Below are 27,359 nucleotides of genomic sequence, written 5' to 3' on the forward strand. Positions count from 1 at the left end.
TTCAACACTCCCCCGCCCTCCCCACCCCAACAATCCCCGACCTCCTCCTGGTGACAAACCTTCATGACGCCGGACATCTTCTCGCTGGCCCTCTTGGACTCCAGCCCCATCTGGACGAAGAGCTCCAGCAGGCGGGAGAGCAGGTCCTGCTGCTCCGTCTCCCCGTTGATGTTGGCTGCGATGTTGGCCAGGGCGTTGATCACCGCCTGCGACACTTGGCTGTGGCCGAGACACACACACACGCACGCACACGTTATGTGTTATGTACGGAGGAGGAACTGACACACACACACACACACAATGTGTGCGCATGGACACACGTGACGTACACACATGTATGTGTTAAGCCTGGGGGACAGACAGACACACATGGTGTGCGCACGGACACATACGATATACACTCATGTATGTGTTCTGTATGGGGGTGGGGGGTGGGGGGGGGGGAGGCAGACACACACACATGGTGTGCGAACGGACACATACGACATACACTCATGTATGTGTTCTGTATGGGGGGGCAGACAGACACACATTGTGTGCGCACGGACACATACGATATACACTCATGTATGTGTTATGTATGGGGAGGGGGGGGGGGCAGAAACACACACATGGTGTGCGAATGGACACATACGACATACACTCATGTATGTGTTCTGTATGGGGGGGGCAGACAGACACACATGGTGTGCGCACGGACACATACGACATACACACGTGTGCATTACGTATGTGGACAGACAGACACATGCACATGGTGTGCGCATGAACACACACACACACACACACATGTATGTATGTGCATGTAGACGCACTCTCAAGTGCATACAGACAAACATACACGATACATGTGTGCACATACATGTACAGTCTGTTGACCACACACACACACACACACATACACACACACAGTCTCTCTCTCACACACACACACACATTCACAAAAACACACTTACACAGACTGTAACAGAGGCACATACATAAACACACACACACACACACACACACACACACACACACAAATCCAGGTAAAATTTCAGACTCTCATTCTCCAGACCAAGTAATTTTCATGGCATGAAGGCAGAGAATGGGTTAAGTAAGAAAAGTAATCAATAAACCTTTTTTTTTTTTTTTGGATGAATTGTTGTAAAATTTGGCATGCTTGTTGTGTAGTGATACCTGAAGCATGTCAAACTTGTAAATTGAAAAAAAAAAAAGAAAAAAAAAAGAAGATAAATTGAGTTTTTCTTCTTTTTTTCTTCTTCTTCTCTCACCAATCAGAGGTTATTATTTTCTCTGGAGTTTTCTAGCTTTTTTTTTCTTTTCTTCTTCTCATTAAAATATCAGAGGTTATTTTCTCCTGAACAACATCATCATCATCATAATAACAGATCCATTTGACACACTTCATGACGAACAAAAAAAAAAAGAGGGAAAACAACAACCCAAAAACAGTTTCAGTTTCAGTTTCAGTAGCTCAAGGAGGCGTCACTGCGTTCGGACAAATCCATATACGCTACACCACATCTGCCAAGCAGATGCCTGACCAGCAGCGTAACCCAACGTGCTTAGTCAGGCCTTGAGAAAAAAGAAAAAAAAAAAGAAAAGAAAAAAAAAGGTGAATAAATAATAGATAAGCGTACATAAATAAGTAAATAAATAAATAAATAATAATTATAATATATAAAAACCGGGTAGTAGTAATAATAATAATAATAATAATAAATAAATAAATAAATAGATAAATAAGACAACAATGATGATAAATAAGCAAATAAATGTAAAACATGAAGACACACATTCACACATACACCCACACATGCATAACAGAACAAACACAACAAAACACAACTGAAAGTACGGTACGAATCATCAAGTTTCTCGTTCTGCAACGCATCGTGAGTGTGCACTTGCATGTCAAGGGACACTAATCCCTTCGTCCAGGGTCAATGGTATCACTGGCAGAACTACATCCCTTCACAACATGACAGCGGAGCGATGGCCTAGGGGTAACACGTCCGCCTAGGAAAACGAGAGAATCTCAGAGCACTGGTTCGAATCACGGCTCAGCCGCCGATATTTTCTCCCCCTCCACTACACCTTGAGTGGTGGTCTGGGATGCTAGTCATTCAAATGAGACGATAAACCGAGGTCCCGTTTGCAGCATGCAGTTAGCGCACGTAAAAAAACCCACGGCAACAAAAGGGTTGTTCCTAGCAAAATTCTGTAGAAAAAATCCACTTTGAAAGGAAAAACAATTAAAACTGCACGCAGGAAAAAATACCAAAAAAATGGGTGGCGCTGTCGTGTAGCGACGCGCTCTCCCTGGGGACAGCAGCCCGAATTTCACACAGAGAAATTTGTTGTGATAAAAAGAAATACAAATACAAATACAAACTGGGAGGACTGAAAATGCGGTTCGAGGCACGAGTTCCTCATTTTACAGTGTGTCTGAGTACACACAGTGACATCGAGAACAGCTTTTGATGCGTTAATGTGTATGAGAATCTTCATATTTTTTTTATCAAATAATTTAGAAAACAGAAAATGATATGATAAATTAAATGATATGATAAATTAAATGTTATTATTATCTTACTGAATATTCTCCTTTTTATAACGATTGAAACGTACACGCTCAACACGCAGGCACACACACGCGTGCGCACACACAAAACGATGCATGCACACGCACAGACACACACGCAACACACACACAGTTGTTACACTCTGAATGTAATAGTATCTTACCCACATGTTTTTCTTTTTACATAATAATTGATGTGTACATGGTGATAAGTGGAGGGTGTGTCAGGTTTTTTTGGGGGTTTTTTTTGCTGATGGGCATTTTATTTTAAGTGAGCCTAAAGAAAATTTTCTGTTTTTGGTTGAAGCACATAATAAAGTATTTTGAATTGAATTGAATTGAATTGAATATAAAGAAAAAAAAATTAAATTCTATAAAAATGAAATATCAGATACATATCACAAAAACCACAGAAAGTGGCAGTAAAACAGATAAAGTAGCAATCATGCAAAAAAAAAAAAAAAAAAACCCAAACAAACAAACAAAAAAGTGCATACAACTCTTTTTACTATCATATCACACAACAAGGCACATCATAAATGTGCATGTATACATCTTTCAATCTGCTGAGGTCTTGTTTATAAATAAATAAATACTCACTTGCCTGACTTGAGTGCCATAATTCATCACACCTAATTTCAAATTTTGGAAAAGCATGCAAAATAATGACACAATGGTGGTAAGACATTAATCTCATTTTGGTTTGATGAAACATTATTGTTCAGTTACACGAAATAACATTATGCCAGTTCCTGACCTCATGACACATGTTGCTGACACAAAGACACGTGCTGCTGACACTATGACATATGTTGCTGACACAATAACCATTACGGACACAATAACACATAACTATTGTTCACACAATGACACACAACGCTGACACAATGATACACATGGTGTTGACTGGACGACACATGTTGCTTTCAAGATGCCACATATTGTCCACATGATGATACACATTACTGACACATGTTGTTGACACAATGACACACACTGCTGAAATGACACATGTTGTTGATAAATGTTCCTGACACAATGATAAACATTACGGACACAGACACATGTTGTTGACACAACGACACGCATTACTGAAACAATGACACACATTACTGACATGATGACATGTTACTCCCATGATGACACAATGACCACATATTGCTGGTATGTTGGCACATGTTGTGACATGATCATGAAAAGTACCAATACAACAACACAAGTTACTGACACAATGACATCACATCACTCTGACACAACCTGCTGACACTTTGACACAACTGCTATGACACCCACTGTTGACAATGACACAATAACAAGCTAGTTTTGACACAAAGAAAACCAAACACATAAATCATGATGCACAAATTAACTTTACAGCCATCATGACATCACAATTCAGTTCTGCAGAAATCAAAATACTATAATTCAGACATTATGATACACACCCCTCAGCAGACGGGCGCCATAGCCGAATGGTTAAAGCATTGGACTTTTGATCTGAGGGTCCCGGGTTCGAATCACGGTGATGGCGCCTGGTGGGTAAAGGGTGGAGATTTTTACGATCTCCCAGGACATCATATGTGCAGACCTGCCAGTGCCTGAACCCCCTTCGTGTGTATACGCAAGCAGAAGATCAAATACGCACATTAAAGATCCTGTAATCCATGTCAGCGTTTGGTGGGTTATGGAAACAAGAACATACCCAGCATGCACACTCCTGAAAGCGGAGTATGGGTGCCTACATGGCGGGGTAAAAACGGTCAAACACGTAAAAGCCCACTCGCGTATATACGAGTGAACGTGGGAGTTGAAGCCCACAAACGCAGAAGAAGAAGAAGGAGAAGACACCCCTCAGCCTCACAGACGAAGACACAATAAAAAATTGCAATTCAGTCTTCTGACGTCAAGATGCATGAACAACTCAAGTCTTAAAAACAGTATGATACTAAAACTCAGTCTTACAATAAAGTCATACAGACATCACAATACTACAATTAAAACTTATAACAAACTGATCATTTGGAAATGTATCTATACGATGGACAATGTATATACCTGTGTACCTTTCGCAAGTATTCATTGAAATCCAAACACATCGATCAGTCCTGACTTTATACAAGTAGTGGAAATTCCAAATTCAAGTCCATTCTAATTCCTTGTCTGATAACCATTCCCAGCAAAGATTTAAAAAAAAGAAACCCAACCGGTTAACCAATCAACCAATTTAAAAACCCCAACACAAAACCTTCACCCGCTCATAAAAAAAAATAGCAAAAAGTCAAAAACCTCAATTAACGCTGAAAAGGGAAAATTCAAACTCAACCAAATTCCAACACAACCTTCCATGCTAACTCACTGAGGAATGCAGCCAACAGAATACACACTTCTGTAAAGAGAACGACACACCGTTACCACACAAAAACCCCCCTCAAAACCCCCCACTCTTGTCCCTGGCTTACTACCAAACACACCAAGTGTCCTCTGCGGAGGGTTGCTGAGATATTTTCAGGTATAACAAGAGAGGCAAGGCCTTCAAGACTCACTTGTGATACATTTTTTTTTAAAATCCAAGCTTTTTATGTATTGAGTATAATTTCAAAATGTAATTTTTAAGATGAGAAAGATCAGTTTAAAGCGAATTAAGTCCCCTAGCATTAATTACAGAGTAATTTCCCTTTTTTATGGTCTGCACCAAAACATTTGCAAAATAAATAAAACTTCCAAGCTTAGCAAAAGAAGTTTCTGTTTGAACAAAAAATGATAATAATGACTGCTCTTGTTGTTGGGTCAGAATATCAGATCAAAGTGCCAAGTTTAGAGAATACAAAAAATAGAAATATAACAGTAAATGCAGTTTGCATATAATTAGGCTTCATTTTTGTTGTTGTTGTTTTTTTGTGCCCATCCCAGAGGTGCAAGATTGTTTTAAACAAGATGACTGGAAAGAACTGAATTTTTCCTATTTTTATGCCTAATTTGGTGTCAACTGACAAAGTATTTGCAGAGAAAATGGCAATGTTAAAGTTTACCACGGACACACAGACACACACACACACACACACACAGACAACCGAACACCGGGTTAAAACATAGACTCACTTTGTTTACACAAAGCAAAGCGTTTATAAGAAAATTCAGGAAATTTGGTAAGAAACATTCTGAATTTGATAGAAACACTTGGACTCCGAGCGCGATCAGCGAATGTACATTTTATCTACGAGGCATACAAACATTTGGGCCTAACTGCAACACAGTGGTAACGGCAATGATTAACCCTCCTTGCAGTGTAACGCCCAAATGTGCCCGATACCACCAGCTAAACACATGCGTACTATGGACGCAGCCATTGCTGTTTACATAAACGAGACTCTTGCGAGATTCTCGGCCTCGTTTTCGGCACTGTCTTGCCCTGCATTCTGTGCTATTCAGAGTCCGATTTGCTTGAATTTTAACAAAGTTGTGAATTTTTCAAGTTGCAAGATGAGCTTGATGGTTGCCGAGAGCTTTAGCATAATCTGAACGACGATTCTGATGATGATTTTGAACCGTTTTAATGATTTTTTGCGTGAGAATCTTGTAAAAATCAATCAAACTGAGTGACCCTGATATCAACTGACCGAGTTTTGCCGACAATGAGAGTGAAGTTGGTACTTGTGGAATGCAGGAAAAATAAATACGTGCAACAAAAGAAGGTAATTATATTTTTAATCAATGTTTATAATTACCCGCTATCGAAAATCACAAAAGTTATTCCCCTTGGCATGGGATTTCATGGGTGATGAGTCCTGGGCGACCTGGGGGTAAGAGGGTTTAAGCTGATTGGTCCACTCAATGCTGTTTCAATGTAAACTCGCACGCGATTAGCTGAGCATCATCACGTGAGACTAAGGTTAGTAGTGACTGCCCTGGCCTTGTGATCGATAGGTCTAGAGCGTATGGGTACTATGTGACATGTGACCATGCTATGTAGTCAAAACTGAACCTGTTGGAACAATTTTGATGCTGGCGTAACGTCGGAACAAACTGCGATCGAGCGTAACAAAATATGGCGAAATCATAACAGTTGGCATCTCTGTTGACGGGCGCAATAGCCGAGTGGTTAAAGCATTGGACTGTCAATCTGAGGGTCCCAGGTTCGAATCACGGTGACGGCGCCTGGTGGGTAAAGGGTGGAGATTTTTACAATCTCCCAGGTCAACATATGTGCAGACCTGCTAGTGCCTGAACCCCCTTCGTGTGTATATGCAAGCAGAAGATCAAATACGCACGTTAAAGATCCTGTAATCCATGTCAGCGTTCGGTGGGTTATGGAAACAAGAACATACCCAGCATGCACACCCCTGAAAATGGAGTATGGCTGCCTACATGGCAGGGTAAAAACGGTCATACACGTAAAAGCCCACCCGTGTGCATACGAGTGAACGCAGAAGAAGAAGAAGAAGAAGGAGGCATCTCTGTACATGTAAAGATTGCTGCTGTTAGGTCAGAACAGGGCCACCGGGGTGCCTACAGAAAACATAGAACATATGGAGAGCTCCATTATCACATACCCTGGAGGGCCCTGACAGCAGGTGGGCCTCAACTCTAGGGAATGAATGACAAGGCGGGCACAAAAGTCCCCCCCCATCCAACCCCCTCCCTGACACCCCCCCCCCCACGCCTCCCCCCTCTCCCAGAACCCCTCCCCCTCCTGCCCCCTAAACCTACGACTCACCCGTGGAATCTCTTCTTCCTCCCACCAACGATCGTTAACTCCCTAACTAACTACTGACTTGTCTCCCTTCTCACCTTCCCTCCTCTTTCCCTCTCTCTCTCTGTAACACCCCCGCCTCCAAACCTCCCCTACCCCACCTTCCCTCTATCCTCTTCTTTTTGTCCCCCCCCCCACCCCCCCTTCCCAATGTTGATCAATGTTGACAGTGGTTTTATCCCTGAAATGACCATGTGCGGTTGATCAGCTGGCCTAAAGGTAACGCGTCCGCCTAAGAAGCGAGAGAATCTGAGCGCGCTGGTTCGAATCATGGCTCAGCCGCCGATATTTTCTCCCCCTCCGCTAGACCTTGAGTGGGGGGTCTGGACGCTAGTCATTCAGATGAGACGATAAACCGAGGTCCCGTGTGCAGCATGCACTTAGTGCACGTAAAAGAACCCACGGCTACAAAAGGGTTGTTCCTGGCAAAATTCTGTAGAAAAATCCACTTCAATAGGAAAAACAAATAAAACTGCACGCAGGAAAAAAAAAAAAGAAAAAAAAAAGGGCGGCGCTGCAGCGTAGCGACGCGCTCTCCCTGGGGGAGAGCAGCCCGAAATTCACACACAGAGAAATCTGTTGTGATAAAAAGAAATATAAAACACAAAATACAAATACAAAAATAATCTGATGAACACTAACTCTTCTGTGTAGCACCACTTCGAAGTTGAAGAATCAAGAACAAAATACTCAACAGGGAAATACAGGTGGTGGTGGTGGTGGTGGTGAGGAGAACGGAGGAAGAGAAGGGGAAGGGGGTGCGGGGGGGAGGGCAGGGGGCAGGGGGCGGGGGGAATGGAGGAGAAGGGTTGACAGGGGTGGTAGGTAAGGAGGGGAGTGGGGAGGTGGGGGGGGGGGGGAGGGAATGAAAAAAAAAGAAAGAGTAAAAACGGAGCTTGCTCACCGATATCCTCTCAGCTTCTCGTCCGCTTCTGCTTTCTTGTACGGGGCGCTGCTCTCTACGCTGATCTGGGTGAACATGGACATCACTTCGTGGTAGATCCCCACCTGTGCACACACAACACACACACACATGCATACACACACACACATGCATACACAACACACACACACATGCATACACACACACACACACACACACACACGCATACACACAAACACACATGCAAACACACACACACACACACAGAGTTGAACATAGTAAGTTTTCTACAGTGAAAATACATGATGATGGAGTCTCCCGTCATGACATGAATAAATTTCAAATTATGTCACCAAAAAAAAAGAAAAAAAAAAAGAGGAACGGCATAAGTACATGCACAAATAATTCTTAGAAAGAAAAGAAGAGAGAGAGAGAGAGAGAGAAACAGAGTCTGAGTAAGGGAAAGGTTAAGACATTGTATTTGCAAATTCTTTCATGAGTTCTGAATGGTACATTTTAAAAAAACAACAACCTTCCAGGACATTTAATGATGATACATTTAAAAAGACAACAGGAGTAAGGATGGAGTATGAATGCATTTAGATGTAAGATATAGTTTGGCAATTCTCTAAACCTGGAACGTTGACTGAATTGACCCGAACAAGGGACGTCACTATTATCATTTTTGATTCAACAGGTAACTCTTTTGCTAGCACTGAGTTGAATTCTTTATTGCAAAAGATATACGAGTTAAAGAGCCTGACCAAGGGTTCCTGTGGGGTTAGGATAGCAAAACATATCCCTAACATACCTTGAAAAGTTATCTCCTAAAAGCTTGGTTTAAAAAAAAACGGTGCATCACAGGGTTATAAGCCGCTCGTTGTGCAAAATGAACTGTATGAAGAAAGAAGAAGATCAGATTAAAGCAACTTAACTCCAGCCATACCAGCAGCCTAGTTGTCCCTGTGACACTCTGGCGCAAAGCGGTTTGCAGAATAATAATCCTGCTGCAAGTCTGTCAGGATGGACAAGCATCTGTCCTTAGCTGCACCCCAGCTGGTTGGTTGGTGGAAATCAGTCGTTTCCAGTTCTAGAGAATACAAAATCATATATAAATAACAATGTAAATCATCATTTGCTATGTAATTCTTGGCTTTGATTGTTTTAATTTTTTTTGTTTCCAACCAGAAGTGCGCAATTTGATGTTTAAAAAGATGTACTGGTGAACGACCTTTTTTTTTTTTTCTGCTGCAAGAATTTTATTACAAACGTGACATAATAGTTGCAGGACAACTTTGTCAATGAGTTAAAGTTTATCACCACAAAGACACATCCAGACCACCACCAAGGTACTGGGAGGGTGAGATAAACACCAAGGTGGAATCCTGAAACCTAAAAACTTCGCTCAGGTTGTGGGAGTGTGAATGTGGATGTGTTTTTGTTAGAGCTGTGCGGTGCTGAGGGGGACTGGCTGGGTGTGTAAGTAGATAAGCTGTATAAGGTGTGTTCTTTGTAATTTCGAGTGAGGCTACAGACCTATGAAGTGTATCACAAATCATCACAATAAAAAACGATTCACGTACTATTAAACCTTCCTCAACAAATCAAACCAAAGTAGCTAATAAAAAAAACAACAAAAAAAGAATTGACACCTCTTCAATGGGTCATATAAAATGGGCAATACTGAGGAGATAAGATATGTATGACGAATGGAAGAGAGATGAAGAATTAAGAAAGCAACAGGGGATCTAATAAAATAAGGAGAATGAATCTTTTTTTTTTGTTTCTAATCAAGGTTAAATTTGGCAATGCCATTCTTCATCTTCCGCTAACCAGATTACATATCACACATATTATAATATTAACATAAAAAAGGAAAATGGCTGTATTGGAGAAAGAGAGAAACAAAGAGAGGGGAAAGAAGAATCGAGAAAGAAAATGGCACCCTACCCACAGCACGCCATGCACCAGCCAGCCCACAGACATCACAATGCACAATGACAAGGGGAGGGGGTGAGCAGAGAACGTGCTGATGAAGATCGCAGATGGACTGCACTATGCTGTTCCATCATGCCACCCTAGGCCCAGCGTCATAATTGATTTAATGGATATCATCGAATTCACTTTCAACCAGACTATTGACATCCGCTAATGAAATGTATAATATTGCAACACGAAACAGAAGATATGAAAGAATCGAACAGCAAACACGATAAAATCATCATTAGTAATGGATATAATGTCCCTTTGTTGTATCACAGGTTTTTTTTTTTTTTTTTTTTTTTTTTTTCTCAAAACAGACTTCTCTGTACGCAATTCTGACTGCTTTCCCCAAGGAAAGTGCGTCATTGCAGTGAACGCCACCCTTTTCTTTTTTTTTTTCCTGCCTGCAAGTAATTATTAATGAACTATAAAAGTGGATCATTCTACATAATGTTGCCAGGAACACCATTTTTGTTGCCATGATAGAGCATACTGCACACTGGTCATTGGTTCATCATCTCATCAGAATGACTAGCGTCCAGACCACCACCCAAGGTCTGGTGGAGGGTGAGAAAACACTGGCAAGTGTGGGAATTTTATCCTGAACCGCTCAGAACCTCTTGCTTCCTCTGTGTGTGTGTGTGAGTGTGTGTGTGTGTGTGTGTGTGTGTGTGTGGATAGATGGCTGTGTATGGGTGGGTGTGGTTCTTTAGTGCAAGAATCCTTTGAGTGGAGTGTCTACAGAACATGGAAGTAGTATCATGCAAGATCACTCACACCATAAAAAACGATTCACTGTTACTATTACAGTTACCCTTGCGGCTCTAAGCATGTTTTTAACAACACACGTGGCATAAAAAAAGAAAAAAAGAGAGAATGACAAAACTCAAAAGATACAAACTGGCAATCACATGAAAATGGGAAATACGAGAAAAAGAAAAGAAGAAAGAATGGAAGGAATGAAGGAAAGGAAAGGAAGGGCAGAGACAGAGAGGAGAGTAGAAAGAGAGAGAGAGGGATTCAGGGAGAGAGAAAAAAGGGGGTGACAGACAGAACGCAGAACTCAAAACTTTTTTTTTTTTTTTTTAATCAAGGATTAAGATTTTGGGCATGGCCCATTCTTTCAACCTGTCCTTGCTAATCTACATCAGTTACTATAGCACACATATATTTAATAAAAAAATAAAAATAAAAAAAAGGAAAAGTTGGGGGGAGGGTGGGGGGGGGGAGGTGTGGAGAGAAAGAGAGAATTACAAAGAGAGGGGAAAAAAAATCCTGAAGAAAGAATATGATAAGGAACAGACACACGCGCACGCACGCACACACACACGCACGCACACACAGACACACATGCACACAGATTGACAAAAGGATGAGAGAGAGAGAGAGAGAGAGAGAGAGAGAGAGAGAGAGATGTGTCATCAGTATCGACAACCCAATGACCAAAGCCACACTGTTGTGATCATCAAATCCACCCTACGACAGTTGTAATTAATACTTAAATGACTACTACCATCACCAATATCACTTATACGACAGCTATTGTCACCATCGCGCTGGAATGAAATGTATAAATTCATGCATGCACACAAAACAGAAGAAAATGAAAGAAGTCAAACAACAAAACACGAACAATAAAAAACGGATCCAATAAGTTGGGACATATAAATGCCCTCATTGTTACTGCCAACGGTCGCTTCTATATCTGAGTCATTTATGGTGGGAAGGACTGAAGATATGTATGGAGGTTTGACTTGAAAGTAGTTAGAGAATTGCTCGTTTGTATGTGCACGGGGAGTGAGTTCCATAGGCGTGCACCTGAAAATACAAAACTTGTTTTGAACATATCAATGTGGGTGCGTGGTAAAATGCACTTGTTGGAGGCATATCGGCATGAGGCTCGCTTTGCTGAAATACTGTTTTTGCAATGAAAAGATGTTTAATCTGACATGTTTTTCAAATGTTGACAATGAGGGATCAGGTAAAATTATTTTTGGCTGCTCTCTTGTGTAGGGAATTTAGTTTTTTAAGATGAACATCTGCAGCACAGCTTCAGACTACAGATGTGTAATTAATGTGAGAAAGACAGTGAGCGTGGAGGAACAATTTACGAGCATCTGTCTATGTAATGCTTGAACCGATTAAGTAAAAAAAAAAAAAAAAAAAAAGACTGTATGCCAACCTTTTGCAGACAGAGTTAATGTGTGATTGCCATTTCAGTTCGTCATCTATTATGATTCCCAAGACACGATGCTCGTGGACTTGTTCAATGGAGTTGTCATCGACATTTAAAGTGAGGACAAGTGGATTTTTTTTTATGCTTTTGTCTTGGTGCAAGAATCATACTCTTTGGTTTTTTTTGGGGGGATGAAGCACTGTAGAATTTGATTTGCACCATTTAGAAACATCATCTGAAGAGAGACAGAGACATGAGAGAAACAGAGAGAGATAGAGAGAGAGGCAGAGACAGGGAGAAAGGCAGAAAGAGAGTGAGAGACTCAGGGAGAGAGAGAAAGGGGGAAAAGACCTCTAGAGAGACAGAGACAGCGAGACAGAGAGAACATGTGCATTACTATAAACAAACAGGTATAACAGGAAAAACTAACAAAAGACAACCAACACAGGCCCCTCTCTCTCTCTTACTCACTGATCACACACACACAAACCAAAAACAACAACAAAAACACACAAACATACAAAGACACACACACAGGGCATATGCAAAGACACATTACTGTGCATGTAGACATGCAAGCAATTGTGCACAATCACATCCATATATGCATGCATACTCTCTTTTCCAAATACATTTTCCATTATAACATTAATAATGATAATAATAATGGATACTTATATAGCACACTATCCAGAAATCTGCTCTAGGTGCTTTACAAAAACACTTTTGTTAACATTAAACGTTATATCTATGTTACATACACACACACACACACACGCATACACACACACACACACACACACTGCATACATACATTTTAACATACATGTGTATCTAACAGCTACCCTAACACATACGCACACATAGGCAGGCACAAACTTACATAAACACATTACATTAATTACATTAATACAGCATCAATAAAGCATGTTATTTTCAAATTCTGAATATAAAAGAGCAACACACACACACGTGAGAGTGAAAGTCAGTAAAACATACAGTCAGAGAAATAGAGAGAGATCAACAGTGAAAGCAAGAGACAGTGTGAGAGAAATAGAGAGAGCATGTGGGAATGTGAACAAGTATGCGTTGTGTGTGTGTGTGTGTGTGTGTGTGTGTGTGTGTATGTGTGTGTGAGTGTGTGTGTGTGTGTGTGAGTGTGTGTATGCATGCGTTTGGGTGTGTTTGCATCTCCATCCTGCATGCTTAACCATGAAGGGAGCATGAGGCAATTGGAGCTCTTTTCTTTTTCAGAGCAAAGCAATCTTAACAGATAAAATTGTACGTTTTTCCTCACAATCAATTACAACATATATGTCTACATTTCCAAACCGCAAGTGTTAAAAGAGCTAGCGAGATAAGAAAATAAACTTGTGGTTAGTCCTCTCACAAAATTAAATGTTTTCAAACATAACCTGAACGTGATGTCAGCTGAAATATACCACACAACAGTGAGAAAAACGTAGAAAAACTTCCTTCACCACAAGTGGAACAATTAAACCGCACACCACACACTAAAAAAAAACCTCTTTTTAAATGTGAGAGAGAATTTCGCTAAGATAATTAACAATAAGGAAAAAAACAACAACAACCCAAAAACGCATGAATCAATATAACATTTGACAGACTGTAGATTTTACATGAGATCATTGTGCAAGAAAATGGAACGTGTTCATGTTAGGGTGCATCTAATTAAGCTCTGATATGCGCATCTCTCGATCTCATGAAATGTCAGTCAGTGCAGAGTTAACACACTGAAATCGGACTGAAGGGCAATGGGGGGGAAGACCAGCGGAAAGGTCCAGACATAAAAAACTGGACAATGGTCAAAAAACAGAAACCACGTACAGCAGGACGAAATCGGAAGACAAGAACTGGGAAGGTTGGAGAGGGAGGGATGAGAGACAGAGAAGGAAAAACATAATCAATACAGGAATGGACAGAAGGATAAACACAGGACAGGGTGGACACAGGAGGAAAAGCGCTATTAAGACAGGACGGGCAGAGAAGGATTATGACAGGGACTGACAGAAAAGGAAAAAACATAATTATGACAGGATGGACAGGGAAGGAAGGAAAACAATAATTAAGACAGGACAGACAAAGAAGGAAAAACACAATTAAGACAGGGCGGACAGAGAAAGAAAAACATGACAGGACAGACAGAGAAAGAAAAACATAATAAAGACAGGATGGACAAAGAAGGAAAAACATAATTAAGATCAGATGGACAGAAATGGATTAAGACACTGTGGACAGAGAAGGAAAAACATATGACAGGACAGACAGAGAAGGACAAACATAATTAATACAGGACGGACAGAGAAGGAAAAACATAATTAAGACAGGATGGACAGAGAAGGAAAAACATAATTAAGACAGGATGGACAGAGAAGGAAAAACATAATTAAGACAGGATGGACAGAGAAGGAAAAACATATTACACGACAGACAGAGAAGGAAAAACATAATTAAGACAGGACGGACAGAGAAGGAAAAACATAATAAAGACAAGATGGACAGAGAAGGAAAAAACATATGACAGGACAGGCAGAGAAGGAAAAACATAATTAAGACAGGACAGACAGAGAAGGAAAAACATAATTAAGACAGGACAGACAGAGAAGAGAAAAGCGCAACACAGAAACAGAACAATGCAGAGAACCAAAGGCGGTAAGGGACGTTGACCGAAAGACGGACACAAACCGACCACAAGAGACGGGGACGAAGAATGTACGACAGAGGCAGAGAGAGAGAGAGAGAGAGAGGGAAACAGAAACGAAGAAAGACCAACAACCCACCCACACACCCACCCACCCACCCTGCACCCTCACACCTCCCCCACCTCCAGCTCCCAACACACACACACACACACACACACATACACACACACACACTGAGCAGATAATTTTTGACTGTAGCTTGATGAAGCCTTACGTACACGAAAGTGTGTCTTCACAAGTGACTGAGAACGTTGATGTTTTTGACTTTTTTGCATTCATTATTATCATCAGTTGTTTCGCTTGTCATTTTAACGACTTCTCTTTTACGAAGTCCTTAAAGTAATTTCCTGTAATTGTATTTAGATTTTGTTTTTCCCCTTTTTTTTTCTTTTTTTTTCAAATTTCACCCACATTTCACCCTCATTTGCCCAGTTTCCCTCAACCCTCCATTCATTCACATCCCCCACCCCTTCTAATCGATAATACTCAAAGGTATTCATAAATACTTTAACAAAATGTCTTCAATCACCGATATGTGTGACGGGACATTAAACAAAATTCCTCCACATACACACACACACACACACATACACATGCATGCATACATACATACACACACACACACACATGAAGAAGCAAATATAAAGTCATGGAGAAGGACGGACAAACGTTAGGGCTGTAGCAGAGAAAAGGTGTTGACCAAGAAAGAGAGAGACAGACAAACAGCAAAAATGCAGAAAGAGGGATGTAAACTTTTTCCTTTTCTTCTTTTTCTTTCTTTCTTTTCTTTTTTTTTTTTTTTTTTTTTGGTCAGACAAAACATTTCACAATCAACCAAACAAAACTTTTCAGAAGAATGGTTGTTGCAAGTTGATTTCATTTCAAAAAACTTTTCAGCATCGGTGTCTTGTTACGTATTCACTCCCTTTTAAGAACGGAGATAGATGTGTCATAAGCGACAGGGAAGCATGTTGCTTCGTTCACATACTGACTGCATGCTGACATGGGAATCTGGTTACATAAGATATAAAAGGATGAGGACTTCATATATCCTGTCACATTCTGGGGGGGGGGCAAAGACAGGCAGGTTTAACTCTCAGCACCAGCACTGGTAGTGAAAGCAGACAGGCAATTAAGCTGAAAAGCACGTTCACACAAACACATGTGACCCATCTTACCATTCAACACCTTCACACACACACACACACACACACGCACATGCACACACACACACACACACAACAAATCCCCTAGTTCCCCCTACCTGCCACACAGCAACAATCATCCTCCACCCCCACCCCTCTCCTTAAACATCTCCCTCTTCCCTCCATCAGATCCATTGCCTAACACAGCTGACTTCAAACAGAATGGCTGTAATCATTCCTGGAAGCATGAGTTAATTAATCATCTGAGAGCAGTTCTGGAAAGCATGGCTGTCTGCATCAAAGAACAGTATAGAATGCAATCTGACGAACTGATACAGGATACTTCTACTCACTATCTTAACAGGTTCCTACAGTCAAGTGTTTAAAGGATTGGGTCATTCTTTTTTTTTCATTTTTTTTTTCCATTCTTTCTATGTTCATAGGCTACAACTACAGTATTAACTTGTATGTGTGAGTAAGGTTGTTTTTTTTTTATGTGCATGCCATTTTTACCCCAATGTATATATCATCGTACTCTGCTTTTGGGGGTGTGCATGCTGGGTACATTAATGGTTCCTTTACCCAGCTGAACACTGACATGGATTACAGGATTTGATGTGTGAATTCGATGTTCCGCATGAGTGTACACACGAAGGGGGTTCAGGCACCAGCAGATCTGCACACCTGTTCTTCTTCTTCTGCGTTCACTCGTATGCACACGAGTGAGCTTTTACATGTATGACGGTTTTTACCCCGCCATGTAGGCAGCCATACTCCGTTTTCGGGGGTGTGCATGCTGGGTATGCTCTTTTTTCCATAACCCACCGAACGTTGACATGGATTACAGGATCTTTAACGTGCGTATTTGATCTTCTGCTTGCATATACACACGAAGGGGGTTCAGGCACTAGCAGGTCTGCGCATACGTTGACCTGGGAGATCGTAAAAATCTCCACCCTTTACCCACCAGGCGCCGTCACCGTGATTCGAACCCGGGACCCAAAGATTGACAGTCCAACACTTTAACCACTCGGCTATTGCGCCCGTCTGCACACTTGTTAATCTGGAAGATCGGAAAAATCTCCACCTTTAACTCATCAGACGCAGCAGGATTGAAACCCTGGACCCTCAGGTTTAAAGTCCAACATCTCTAACCACTTTGCGACCGTGCCTGTCAAGAGTGTTGCTTTTATATCCCAAGGTTCTATGAGGTCTGTGGACTGAATTCTGTCAGTGCACAGGGTAACCAGTGGCCAAGCAGATACTGCAGAGGAAGTGGGGCTGGATCGGACACACCCTCAGGAAGCCAGCGTCCAGCATCACACGCCAAGCCCTGACCTGGAACCCGCAGGGAAAGAGGAAGAGAGGCCGGCCTCGCAACAGCTGGAGGCGAGATACCGAGGCAGAGCTGAAGCAGCAAGGGACCAACTGGACTGGAATGGCCAGAACAGCCCAGAACAGAGTGCGATGGCGAGGGGTCGTCGATGGCCTATGCTCCACCAGGAGCGATGGGCAAAATGAATGAATGAATGAATGACAGGGTGTTAAGTGGTGGGGGGGGAGGGGAGGGTTGGGGCAGGAAAAGGGGATTTTCTTATATCACAATCTACCAAGGCAGTTTCAGTTTAACTTTAAGATTCTCAAGAAGACATCACTGAGTTTGGACAAATACACATATGCTACACCACATCTGCTAGGCAGAATCATGATTGTAGCATATCCCAACACACTATGCCCTTGACCGCTCTTGCTGGAGGATGCTGTGCTCTAGTGGCATAAAGACGTTTGAAAACAAGAGAACGCTGGCCATTAAGGAGAAGCGTGAGCGAAGGAAGCAGGGCTCAACTCCTGGAGACGTTTTCCCTTGGCAACACCTGTGGGAAGTGCTGCGCATCCAGAATCGGCCTCTTCTCCCATATGAGGACACACACCGACAGATAAGCTTGCCTGCCTACTCATCCATCAGATCGATGGGAGACTCCATCAGTCAGGCCTTGAGTGCATGCATTTACATTTGCGTACCAATCACATAGGATTTCTTTGCCTGAGGACAACACTTATTCTGCCATGGGCTCTATTTCAGTGCATCAAGTGTGTGCTGTATACATGACCTTGTTTTCAACTCATCTGAATGACTGACTCATTTCCCAGTCTTCTTCTTCTTCTTCTGCGTTCACTCGTATGCATACGAGTGGGCTTTTACGTGTATGACTGTTTTTACCCCGCCATGCAGGCAGCCATACTCGGGGGTGTGCATGCTGGGTATGTTCTTGTTTCCATAACCCACCGAATGCTGACATGGATTAAAGGATCTTCTGCTTGCATATACACACGATGGGGGTTCAGGCACTAGCAGGTCTGCACATATGTTGACCTGGGAGATTGTAAAAATCTCCACCCTTTACCCACCAGGCGCTGTCACTGTGATTCGAACCCGGGACCCTCAGACTGAAAGTCCAACGCTTTAACCATTCGGCTATTGCGCCCGTCATTTCCCAGTCAAATGTGGGAGAAAAGTCCAGACCAGGAATCGAACCCGGACCCTCCCGGGCACTGTGTCGGCAGGTGAGCGTCTTAACTGTTCTGCCACCTTCCTCCGACCAAGCCAACAAGCGCACAAACCCACCAGTGTCTCACTCCCCTTCTTGTGTACACACACACACGACCAAACACGCCCATTTACAGATCTCTTCACTCTCTTGCCGTCAGAGCCAACTTTAAGAAACTAAACAGTTCAGTTCAGTTCACTTACTCAAGGAGGCATCACTGCGTTCAGACAAATCCATATATGCTCCGCAACATCTGCTACGCAGATGCCTGACCAGCAGCATAATCCCAACAGTTCACGGTCACAGGCGACTTTAGTCAATATTGAGGGGTGATGTTAACAGAGGACCATTTTTCACATTGGAACAAAGCTCGACAGCTGCAGCCAAATTTCCAGTGCAGTATAAAACTGACACACCTCCCCCCCCCCCCCCCCCCCCCCCCACCCACCCCCAACCCCAAAACATTGAAGCAAATAAGTCTGCTGTGTTGCTCTGACAAGACACAAACCTAATCATGTAACTGAGAACATCAAGTCTAAAACATCTGGCACTGGACATTTTGCTTTTCACGCAGAAACTCGGCGTGAGAAAGAGTAAACCTACTTCCAAGGGTAACTAAAACATGAACGTACCCACAAAAACAAAACATGAACATACCCTACATTACAAAAAGCTCACTCGTCAAAAACAACAAGCGAATGTGGAAACTGAGGTGCAGTAGTGCCGACGCTTGTTAATTTCTGTCATAATGTAGAAACTGAAAACGGGTCAAGGATTAAGCTGCAAGTCATTGCTGTTCACAAATGCTACCAAAGTACAAGTTCCTTCTACTTAAAAAAACAAACAAAAAAAAACCAAAAAACATTTGCAATAGACTTATGTGGAAGGGGCAGAGACCCCCCCCCCCCTTGCCCTCCCCCTTCCCCCCCACATACACACCTAATTTGCATTCTACACTGTTCTCTGAGACACTGCTGGCCAAGAAAAAAAAAAAAAGGTGAGTAGTCAGAAGTACAGCAAAAACCAAAAGCAAGCCCAAAGCGAAGCTGGTCAGTTAGCAGAGCGTGTGTGCGCGCGCACACACACACACACACACACACACAGTACCGTATCTGGCACAAAGCAAACTCCAAGCAGCACCAAAAGTTACACTGGTACACTCCCAAGCCAGCAGAATTACAATGAACGGAAGAAAAGAGCAGAGAACGCAGGAGACAGTTAGAGAACTTCTTTTTTTTTTTTTTTTTTTTTTTTACACAGAGACAGCCAGGTGCTGTGACACTGTCTAGTCAGACTGAAAGGTTTCATTCATGTCCACTTAACACTTCATCAAAATAAAACCGTTCTGAAGTCATAGTTGTGTCTGTCCCATTTACAATTCATAATAGAAAATAAATAAATAAATCAATACTGAAGATAATAGTCAGATCTGTGTCCAACTTTCAACTGAAATTTTTAAAAAAAAAGATGAATGCAGCAAGTAACGGTCAATTCTGTGCTCTACTTACAATGCATGAAAATAAAAGGATACTGTAGATAACAGCCAGATTTGTACCCAACTAATAATTTTAAAAAAAAAGAAAAAAAAAAAAAAATACAGCAGACCTCACTCAAATGTGAGATGAACTTAAGATTCATAAAAATAAAAAATTACTGCTGGTGACAGTAAAACTTGTGACTTAATTATACTTTTAAAAATTCAAAATTAAAACAACAACAACAAACAACAACTAAAAACAAAAAGATATTGCAGGTGACGGTCAGATTGTACTTCACTTACAATTTAAAAAAATCAAAGAATATTTAAGAAAACAATCAAATCTGTGACCAACTTACAACATTTCAAAATAAAATTGATATCGGAGATAACAGTGAAATTTGCATCCACCTTGCAATTAAAAACAAAACAAAAATACACACAGATAACAGTTGAATTTGTGACCAACTCACAATATATAAAAACAAAAGGAATATTGCAGATAATAGTGACGTGCGTCTAACTTACAATTTAAAAAAAAAAAGAAAAGAATATCACAGTTAACAGTTACATTTGTATCCATCTTGCAATCAACAAAAATAAAACAAAACTGCACATAACATTTCAAATTGGTGTCCAGTCAAAAAATACATACATTGTAACACTAGTTTAACATCTCTTTCGTGACCATTTCCTTGTTTTGAGAAAGGAAAGAATGGTGGAGAAGCATGATGTACATTTGAATAATAAAAGAAAACATAATAAGCAAATCTGTCGCCTTTAACTGAAGGTGTTCATTGACAAAAAGGTAGAGTTTGGGGGTATCTTTCGATACAGTTGATCAATCAATCCCATTTAGCAATTCAGACATCACTTCAACACCAACCCAACTGTCTTAACGCTGGGTAAAAAAGTTAAACAGTTCTGACCAAGGATTTTCTGAAAAACAAAAAGAAAGTAAACTGATTTTAAGAATAAGAATAAAATATCTTCAGAGCTTGCTATCTGCAGTTTTATTGCTGGATTTCTGACACAAAAACAAAGCAGATATCGAGAGAGATTCGCTGTGGCCTAACATTCCAAAGATGCAGAGCAATAACAAAGGCAGCTATCGAAAATGGTTTGCTGTAGCCTAACATTCCAAAGTCTGCAGAGCAAATTTTCACATGACATCAACATTCCCCCACCCCTCCTTAAAAAACAAACAAAAAAAACAAAAAAACAAACTATATTTTATTTTCAAGCTTCTTGAGTAACCTTTTCTCATAGCACAGCAATCGAGCAAATCTGTTATATCAGCATTAAGTATATATAATTCTTCCTTTAATCTCTACATCTTTTCACTTCTAGAGACTTCAGATGGATGGCAATACCATGTCAAACCAGACTGATGATAACAGACAAAAAAAACCGTCAACAGATCAAAAGTAAAAAAACAAGAAATAATAAAACAACCATCAGTCTGACTAGAAGTTCCACAAGCAAAGCGCAGCAGAGAGAACAAACAAGTCAAGACATTTGCCTTTCCACGTCCGTCGGACTTAGAAGAGAGGTAGTGGGCTGCAGAAATTTCATAACGATTTTCAGCTGATTCCACCGTGCTTCCGGCGATTTGGCGTGCAAAGCTCTGAGGCAGATAGTGGGGCATCACGAAAATAAAGACAAAATTAAAACGGGAAGGAGGACGAAGAGGAAGACATATGAATAAATAATACAAAACAAAATGAATACAGATCAACGACATGCATGAGCACGGCAAAACTATGGCTTGTGTACAATGCCGGCCTCACCAAAACTGAGACGGGCAACAGAAATCAAACAAATGAAAACAAATAAAATATAAACGATAAACCCTAAAAACAAAGAAATAAAATATTAAACAAAATAAGTGAAATAGCAATAATGTAAAAAAAAAAAAAAAAAAAAGAAAAAAAAAGAAAAGAAGGTAAAGCTAAACAAATACATGAATATATAGATATAAAACCAAACCTAAGGGAAAAACAAAACAAAACAAATACAGAAATCTTACTTGCAAGGCAGCAAATAAATACACATACATGAATAAGGAAATAAAAACCAAGAAGGATAAAAAAAAAAAAAAGGGAAAATAAAAACAACAGATAAAGCAGAACCCATATAAATCATAGATGAATATATGATACAAAAAAACAACAACCACACACACAGAAAAACAGTAGTAACATGAACATCAACCAACCTCAAACAAACAAAAACAACAACAACAACAAAAAAAAAACAAAAAAAACAAAAAAAAAAAAAACTCATACAAAACCATTCACAACTGAACATGCCAATCACTCACAATCCACAGACACAAGGCCATGACAAGCATTCACAAAGGCCAGGGACAACCACACAGTATGGATACTTTCAGGCACAGCAACTACACACAAAACTGTCATCACAGGGCAGATTCTCATCAAATACGCTGGCACTGTGAAAGGATCATCATGCTATGACTGCGTGAAGAGAGAGAGAGAGAGAGAGAGAGAAAGAACAAGACAAAACATTCAAACATACTCATCGCTCGGTTGATAATCACTAGAACACACACACACACACACACACCCTCACATACAAAACAAACACAAAAAAAAAACCCACACACAAATCAAAACAATGACCACACAAGATGACAATCAACCTACAGCAAAACAAAACAAGGCATACACCAAAACAACACTCTGATCAGCCCTTGTTAACATGATTAACACAGACATGGAAAGCACACCGGCCTCCAAGCCCACACGTTTTAAAAACGTCAACAGAAAACGTAAGAAACTGACCCGTCAGGAAACAAAATAAAGCTTAAAAACATACAAAGCACGCACTGCTGTGGACAACCCAAACACTCTGACCCTCTGAAATACGATCATTTTCATGGGCTCTGCCTGAGACTGGCCTTTTTCAAAGTCTTTCAAGTTAACTCAGCTAAAATGACTCTTGTTACAGCTCTCAACCTTTCCCACGGTCTTTCAAGCGTTACATCCCATGAGATACACATGCAGGAACCAGTGTATGTTTGTGTCGTGGGGACGTCTCTTCGCAGTCACCATGTCACAGTCACATGTTGTCTGGCACCACACACAGACACACACACACACACACAGACACACACACACACACACACACACATACAGACACACATCTGTAAATGCATGCATTGATGCACAAATGCATGTGTGCACACACGAGTAGGTATGTATTCAACATGCTCACACACACAAACACACCAAACACACACACACAAAGAAAATGATAAAGTTTTGGCCATGACAAACCACTGTCATAGTTCTGCCTTCTTTCCATCATGTCATGTTGTGACCTTGAACTGACCACTGACCCTGACCTTTGCTAAGTACTTTGTTCTCACCATGACCAATGACTGTATTCAGGTTGTTGAAGAATTGTTTAGTAGACCTTATCTCCTTAACACCCACAAACTATGCCAATTAACATCGTGTGCCCGTCATCATGTAACCTTGACCGTAAACCTGACCTTGAATTTCTTCAGGGATTACGCTGCCACCACAACTAATCACATTATAAAATTTTATGAAAATTGGATGTAAAAAAACTAAGGTGTTTTCTGCTCTGCCAAATAATGACCTTGACCTTTGACTTCACACTGCTTGCACTTGCAGAGAAAATACTATTGTTAAAGTTTATAACAGACATTCACACACACACACACACACACACACACACACACACACAGATAACAGAGTTATTACACATACTTGTTTTGTTCATGTACATATGTACACACACACACACACACACACACACACACACACAAACAAACAATATCAACAAGAAAAGTAAAACCAACTGAGTGAATACACAATACAAATACAAAATACAATTGAAGAAAACATTGACCCAAGTGACAGGAAGATGACCAACGTGAAATCAACAAACCTTAAAGAAACAACAATCAACGTTATCAAATCAACACAAAGAGATTACACAACCAGCTTAGTCTGCAACAGATTAAAAACAAAATGAAACAACAACAACAACAACAACAAAAAATGAAACAAAACTTGGTAACCAATGGCAAAATACATGAAACGAGCTTGGTCTTCTACAACACTGAATACATCCATCAATATCAAGCTGCACTCGCAACACATCAAGCAAACATATCCATGCATCCAACAAGAGAGAGAGAGAGACAGAGAGAGAGAGAGAGACAGAGAGAAGGAGACAGAGACAGAGTGTGTCCATGCCTGTGCATATGTCTGCCTTAGTATGTCTGTGAATGCGGAGTCCTATCATAGTAATCTGTCCTAGGGATGAACGCTAAAGGAATTCTGAAACTGAACCGAAGGTCCAACTGTGAATGATTGGAACTGGCCAAAAAAAAAAAAAGAAAAAAGAGAGATGGGGAGGGTTGGAGGGGGAGGAAGGAGGGGTGGGGTGGGGTGGGGGGGGGGTGGGCGGCAGTGTAAATAGGAAGGAAATTTTGATAGGTGACGAAAGTCCAGTAAATGTGAAAACAGAAACACCTGCACTGCAGGGAACAGCGAAAAATAGAGGGCCAGTGAAAAATAACATGGTAGATCAACACAGGGAACGGCACGGTATGGAACTGGGGAAATGGATGACTGCTATATACACCACAGGGAGCAGTATAACACAGTCCTGAACTGGGCAAAATAGATGACATAACCTACTACACAGGAAATGGTATAGTAGGGAACTGGGAAAAATCGATGACCGCTCTACACAGGGAACGGCATGGTATGGAACTGTGAAAACTGATGACAGATGAACACAGGGTTATGGTATGTTACAGAAGGGAATTGTGGAAAAAAAAAAGAAAGAAAAAAGATGACAGATCCGCACAAGGAACAGTACAGCGGAGTGACGGCCTAGAGGTAACGCGTCCGCCTAGGAAGGGAGAGAGAATCTGAGCGCGCTGGTTCGAATCACGGCTCAGCCGCCGATATTTTCTCCCCCTCCACTAGACCTTGAGTGGTGGTCTGGACGCTAGTCATTCGGATGAGACGATAAACCGAGGTCCCATGTGCCGCACGCACTTAGCGCACGTAAAAGAACCCACGACAACAAAAGGGTTGTTCCTGGCAAAATTCTGTAGAAAAATCCACGTCAATAGGAAAAACAAATAAAACAGGGGAAAAAAAAAAAAGAAAAAAAAAGGTGGTGCTGTAGTATAGCGAGGCGCTCTCCCTGGGGAGAGCAGCCCGAATTTCACACAGATAAATCTGTTGTGTTAAAAAGAAATACAAAATACAAAACACAAAATACAAATACAGTAGGGAACTGCGAAAACAGACGACGGATCTGCTCAGGGAACAGTACACTAAGGGGATGTGCTGGGAAGATGATCTGTTCCCCCACTTACCTCGAGTTCTCAGGCAAGGGAGAGAGAGGGGAGTACAACAAAAGTGCACTGCACGGTGGTCTCCTAACAACAAAAGCCCGTCTTAACTCACTCGGGACGACAAGTTTCCTCCCTTGCTTTTCCCCACAGACGGCCCATTTATAAGGGTTTGGAAAAAAAAAAAATTACCAAAAATACAGAGTTAAGAAAATGAAACTTTTAGAACTGGTTAATTACGTGTTGGGGTATTAAATATATATATAAAAAAAAAAAAATCAAATTTCTCATCTTACTTTTACAGTTTTGCCATTATGTAGAAAACAATGCCAATTTTCCACTCCGAATCACCATACCCATGCTCGCTTTCTGCACTAAATTCACTTTCTTCTTCGTCATCATCCACCTCTTCAATGTCCGACCCTTCAGTTTGTAGCATTTCAAGTACTTCGGCAACACTAAAACATTGCTGTCGCTGCCTTGTTCGCTCCAAAACATTTTGAGAAGAACCCGCTTTGCTAACAGACTGGCACGGCGAGCAGACGACCGGTCAGTGACTTTGTCAGCGTGTGTGCGAGACAGGCCACACATTGACAGGCTGGCCAATTATACCATTCGGTTGTGGAGTGACCCAGAATAGCGCACTCTGCTTGGCTAATCACAAAATCGCTTGTACAGCGCGTGATGGATTTTTATTTTTTGGAAATGCTATTCAATTCCGTCGTCCGAAACCGAATATATTTTCTGTAGGAATGCTCACGCATTCTGTCGTCCGGAGAGAGTTAACAAGACCACGCCATACAGCACTCCTATTGTCCTGACAACAAAACTACATCATACAGCCTCTGCTGCGAAGAAAATTCAACACAAGAGAACAAGCTCTCTTTAATAATAACTTGACCCAGCTGCACATTAGATTCTTCAAGGTCAGCCAGTTTCCTTTTAAACCCCCACACTTCCAAAACCTCCAGAACTGAAGGAACTTCAGCCTGCCCTGCAATGGGTGCATGCATTTCAGTGGCCAGTCCAGACACTTTGATGCCATCCGCTCTTCCGAACTCTGGGAACTGAAATGTCCATGAGACAAATAAACAAACAAACAAAAAAGTGCGAGGCTGGGTGAACGGGAACTTAAACACCCTCCCTGTACCTTCCAAACACACACGCCCCTCCTAAATCTGAGGTAAACTGCATGCTGAAGTAATGTTGTGAGACTAGGAATTTGACAGACAAACAACATGCTTCTAGTGCTGGAGGAAGGGGAATCAGAATCCCCACGAGACACACTACATCACAGGATGATGCTGGGATACTGTGATTCTGAATCCCACTGACAACTGTATGATAATGGCACATTGCGAAATTACACCTCCCCCACCCCTCCTCCATTTGTCCCCCATACCCTCCCCCCCACTTCAACCCATCTGAAATAATTGAAACAAACTACATAATATAATGCTGGAAGAATGGGAATTCAAATCTCCCTGAGACTGACATTACGTACAATCTACAATCTGCTGCCTGTACCGAACCAGCCAAAATCATCAATGACACCCCACCCCCACCCCTCCACCTCACCCCCCAACCCATCTGAAACACTGGAACAAACTACAGAATATAATGCTGGAAGAATGGGAGTTCAAGTCCCCCTGAGACAGACATTACGCACAATCTGCTATCTGCACTGAACCATCCAAATTCATCAATGACTCTCTTAA

General features: G+C 41.4%; 1 protein-coding gene across 1 annotated transcript in view; it reads right to left on the reverse strand.

Moving 5' to 3' along the window:
- Positions 1–27,359, reverse strand: part of LOC143274653 (phosphatidylinositol 4-kinase alpha-like) — a 151,098-nt gene that overhangs the window by 95,672 nt on the left and 28,067 nt on the right. Inside the window, exons 14-19 of the mRNA XM_076578525.1 lie at positions 21,796–21,900; positions 21,203–21,212; positions 8,242–8,345; positions 7,138–7,148; positions 3,345–3,402; positions 60–219 (exon numbers count right to left, since the gene is read on the reverse strand). Of these exons, the coding sequence (XP_076434640.1) occupies positions 60–219; positions 3,345–3,402; positions 7,138–7,148; positions 8,242–8,345; positions 21,203–21,212; positions 21,796–21,900 (448 nt within the window). The remainder of the gene's footprint in view (positions 1–59; positions 220–3,344; positions 3,403–7,137; positions 7,149–8,241; positions 8,346–21,202; positions 21,213–21,795; positions 21,901–27,359) is intronic.

The sequence above is a fragment of the Babylonia areolata genome, chromosome 29, assembly GCF_041734735.1.
Source record: "Babylonia areolata isolate BAREFJ2019XMU chromosome 29, ASM4173473v1, whole genome shotgun sequence".
NCBI classification, from domain to species: domain Eukaryota; kingdom Metazoa; phylum Mollusca; class Gastropoda; order Neogastropoda; family Buccinidae; genus Babylonia; species Babylonia areolata.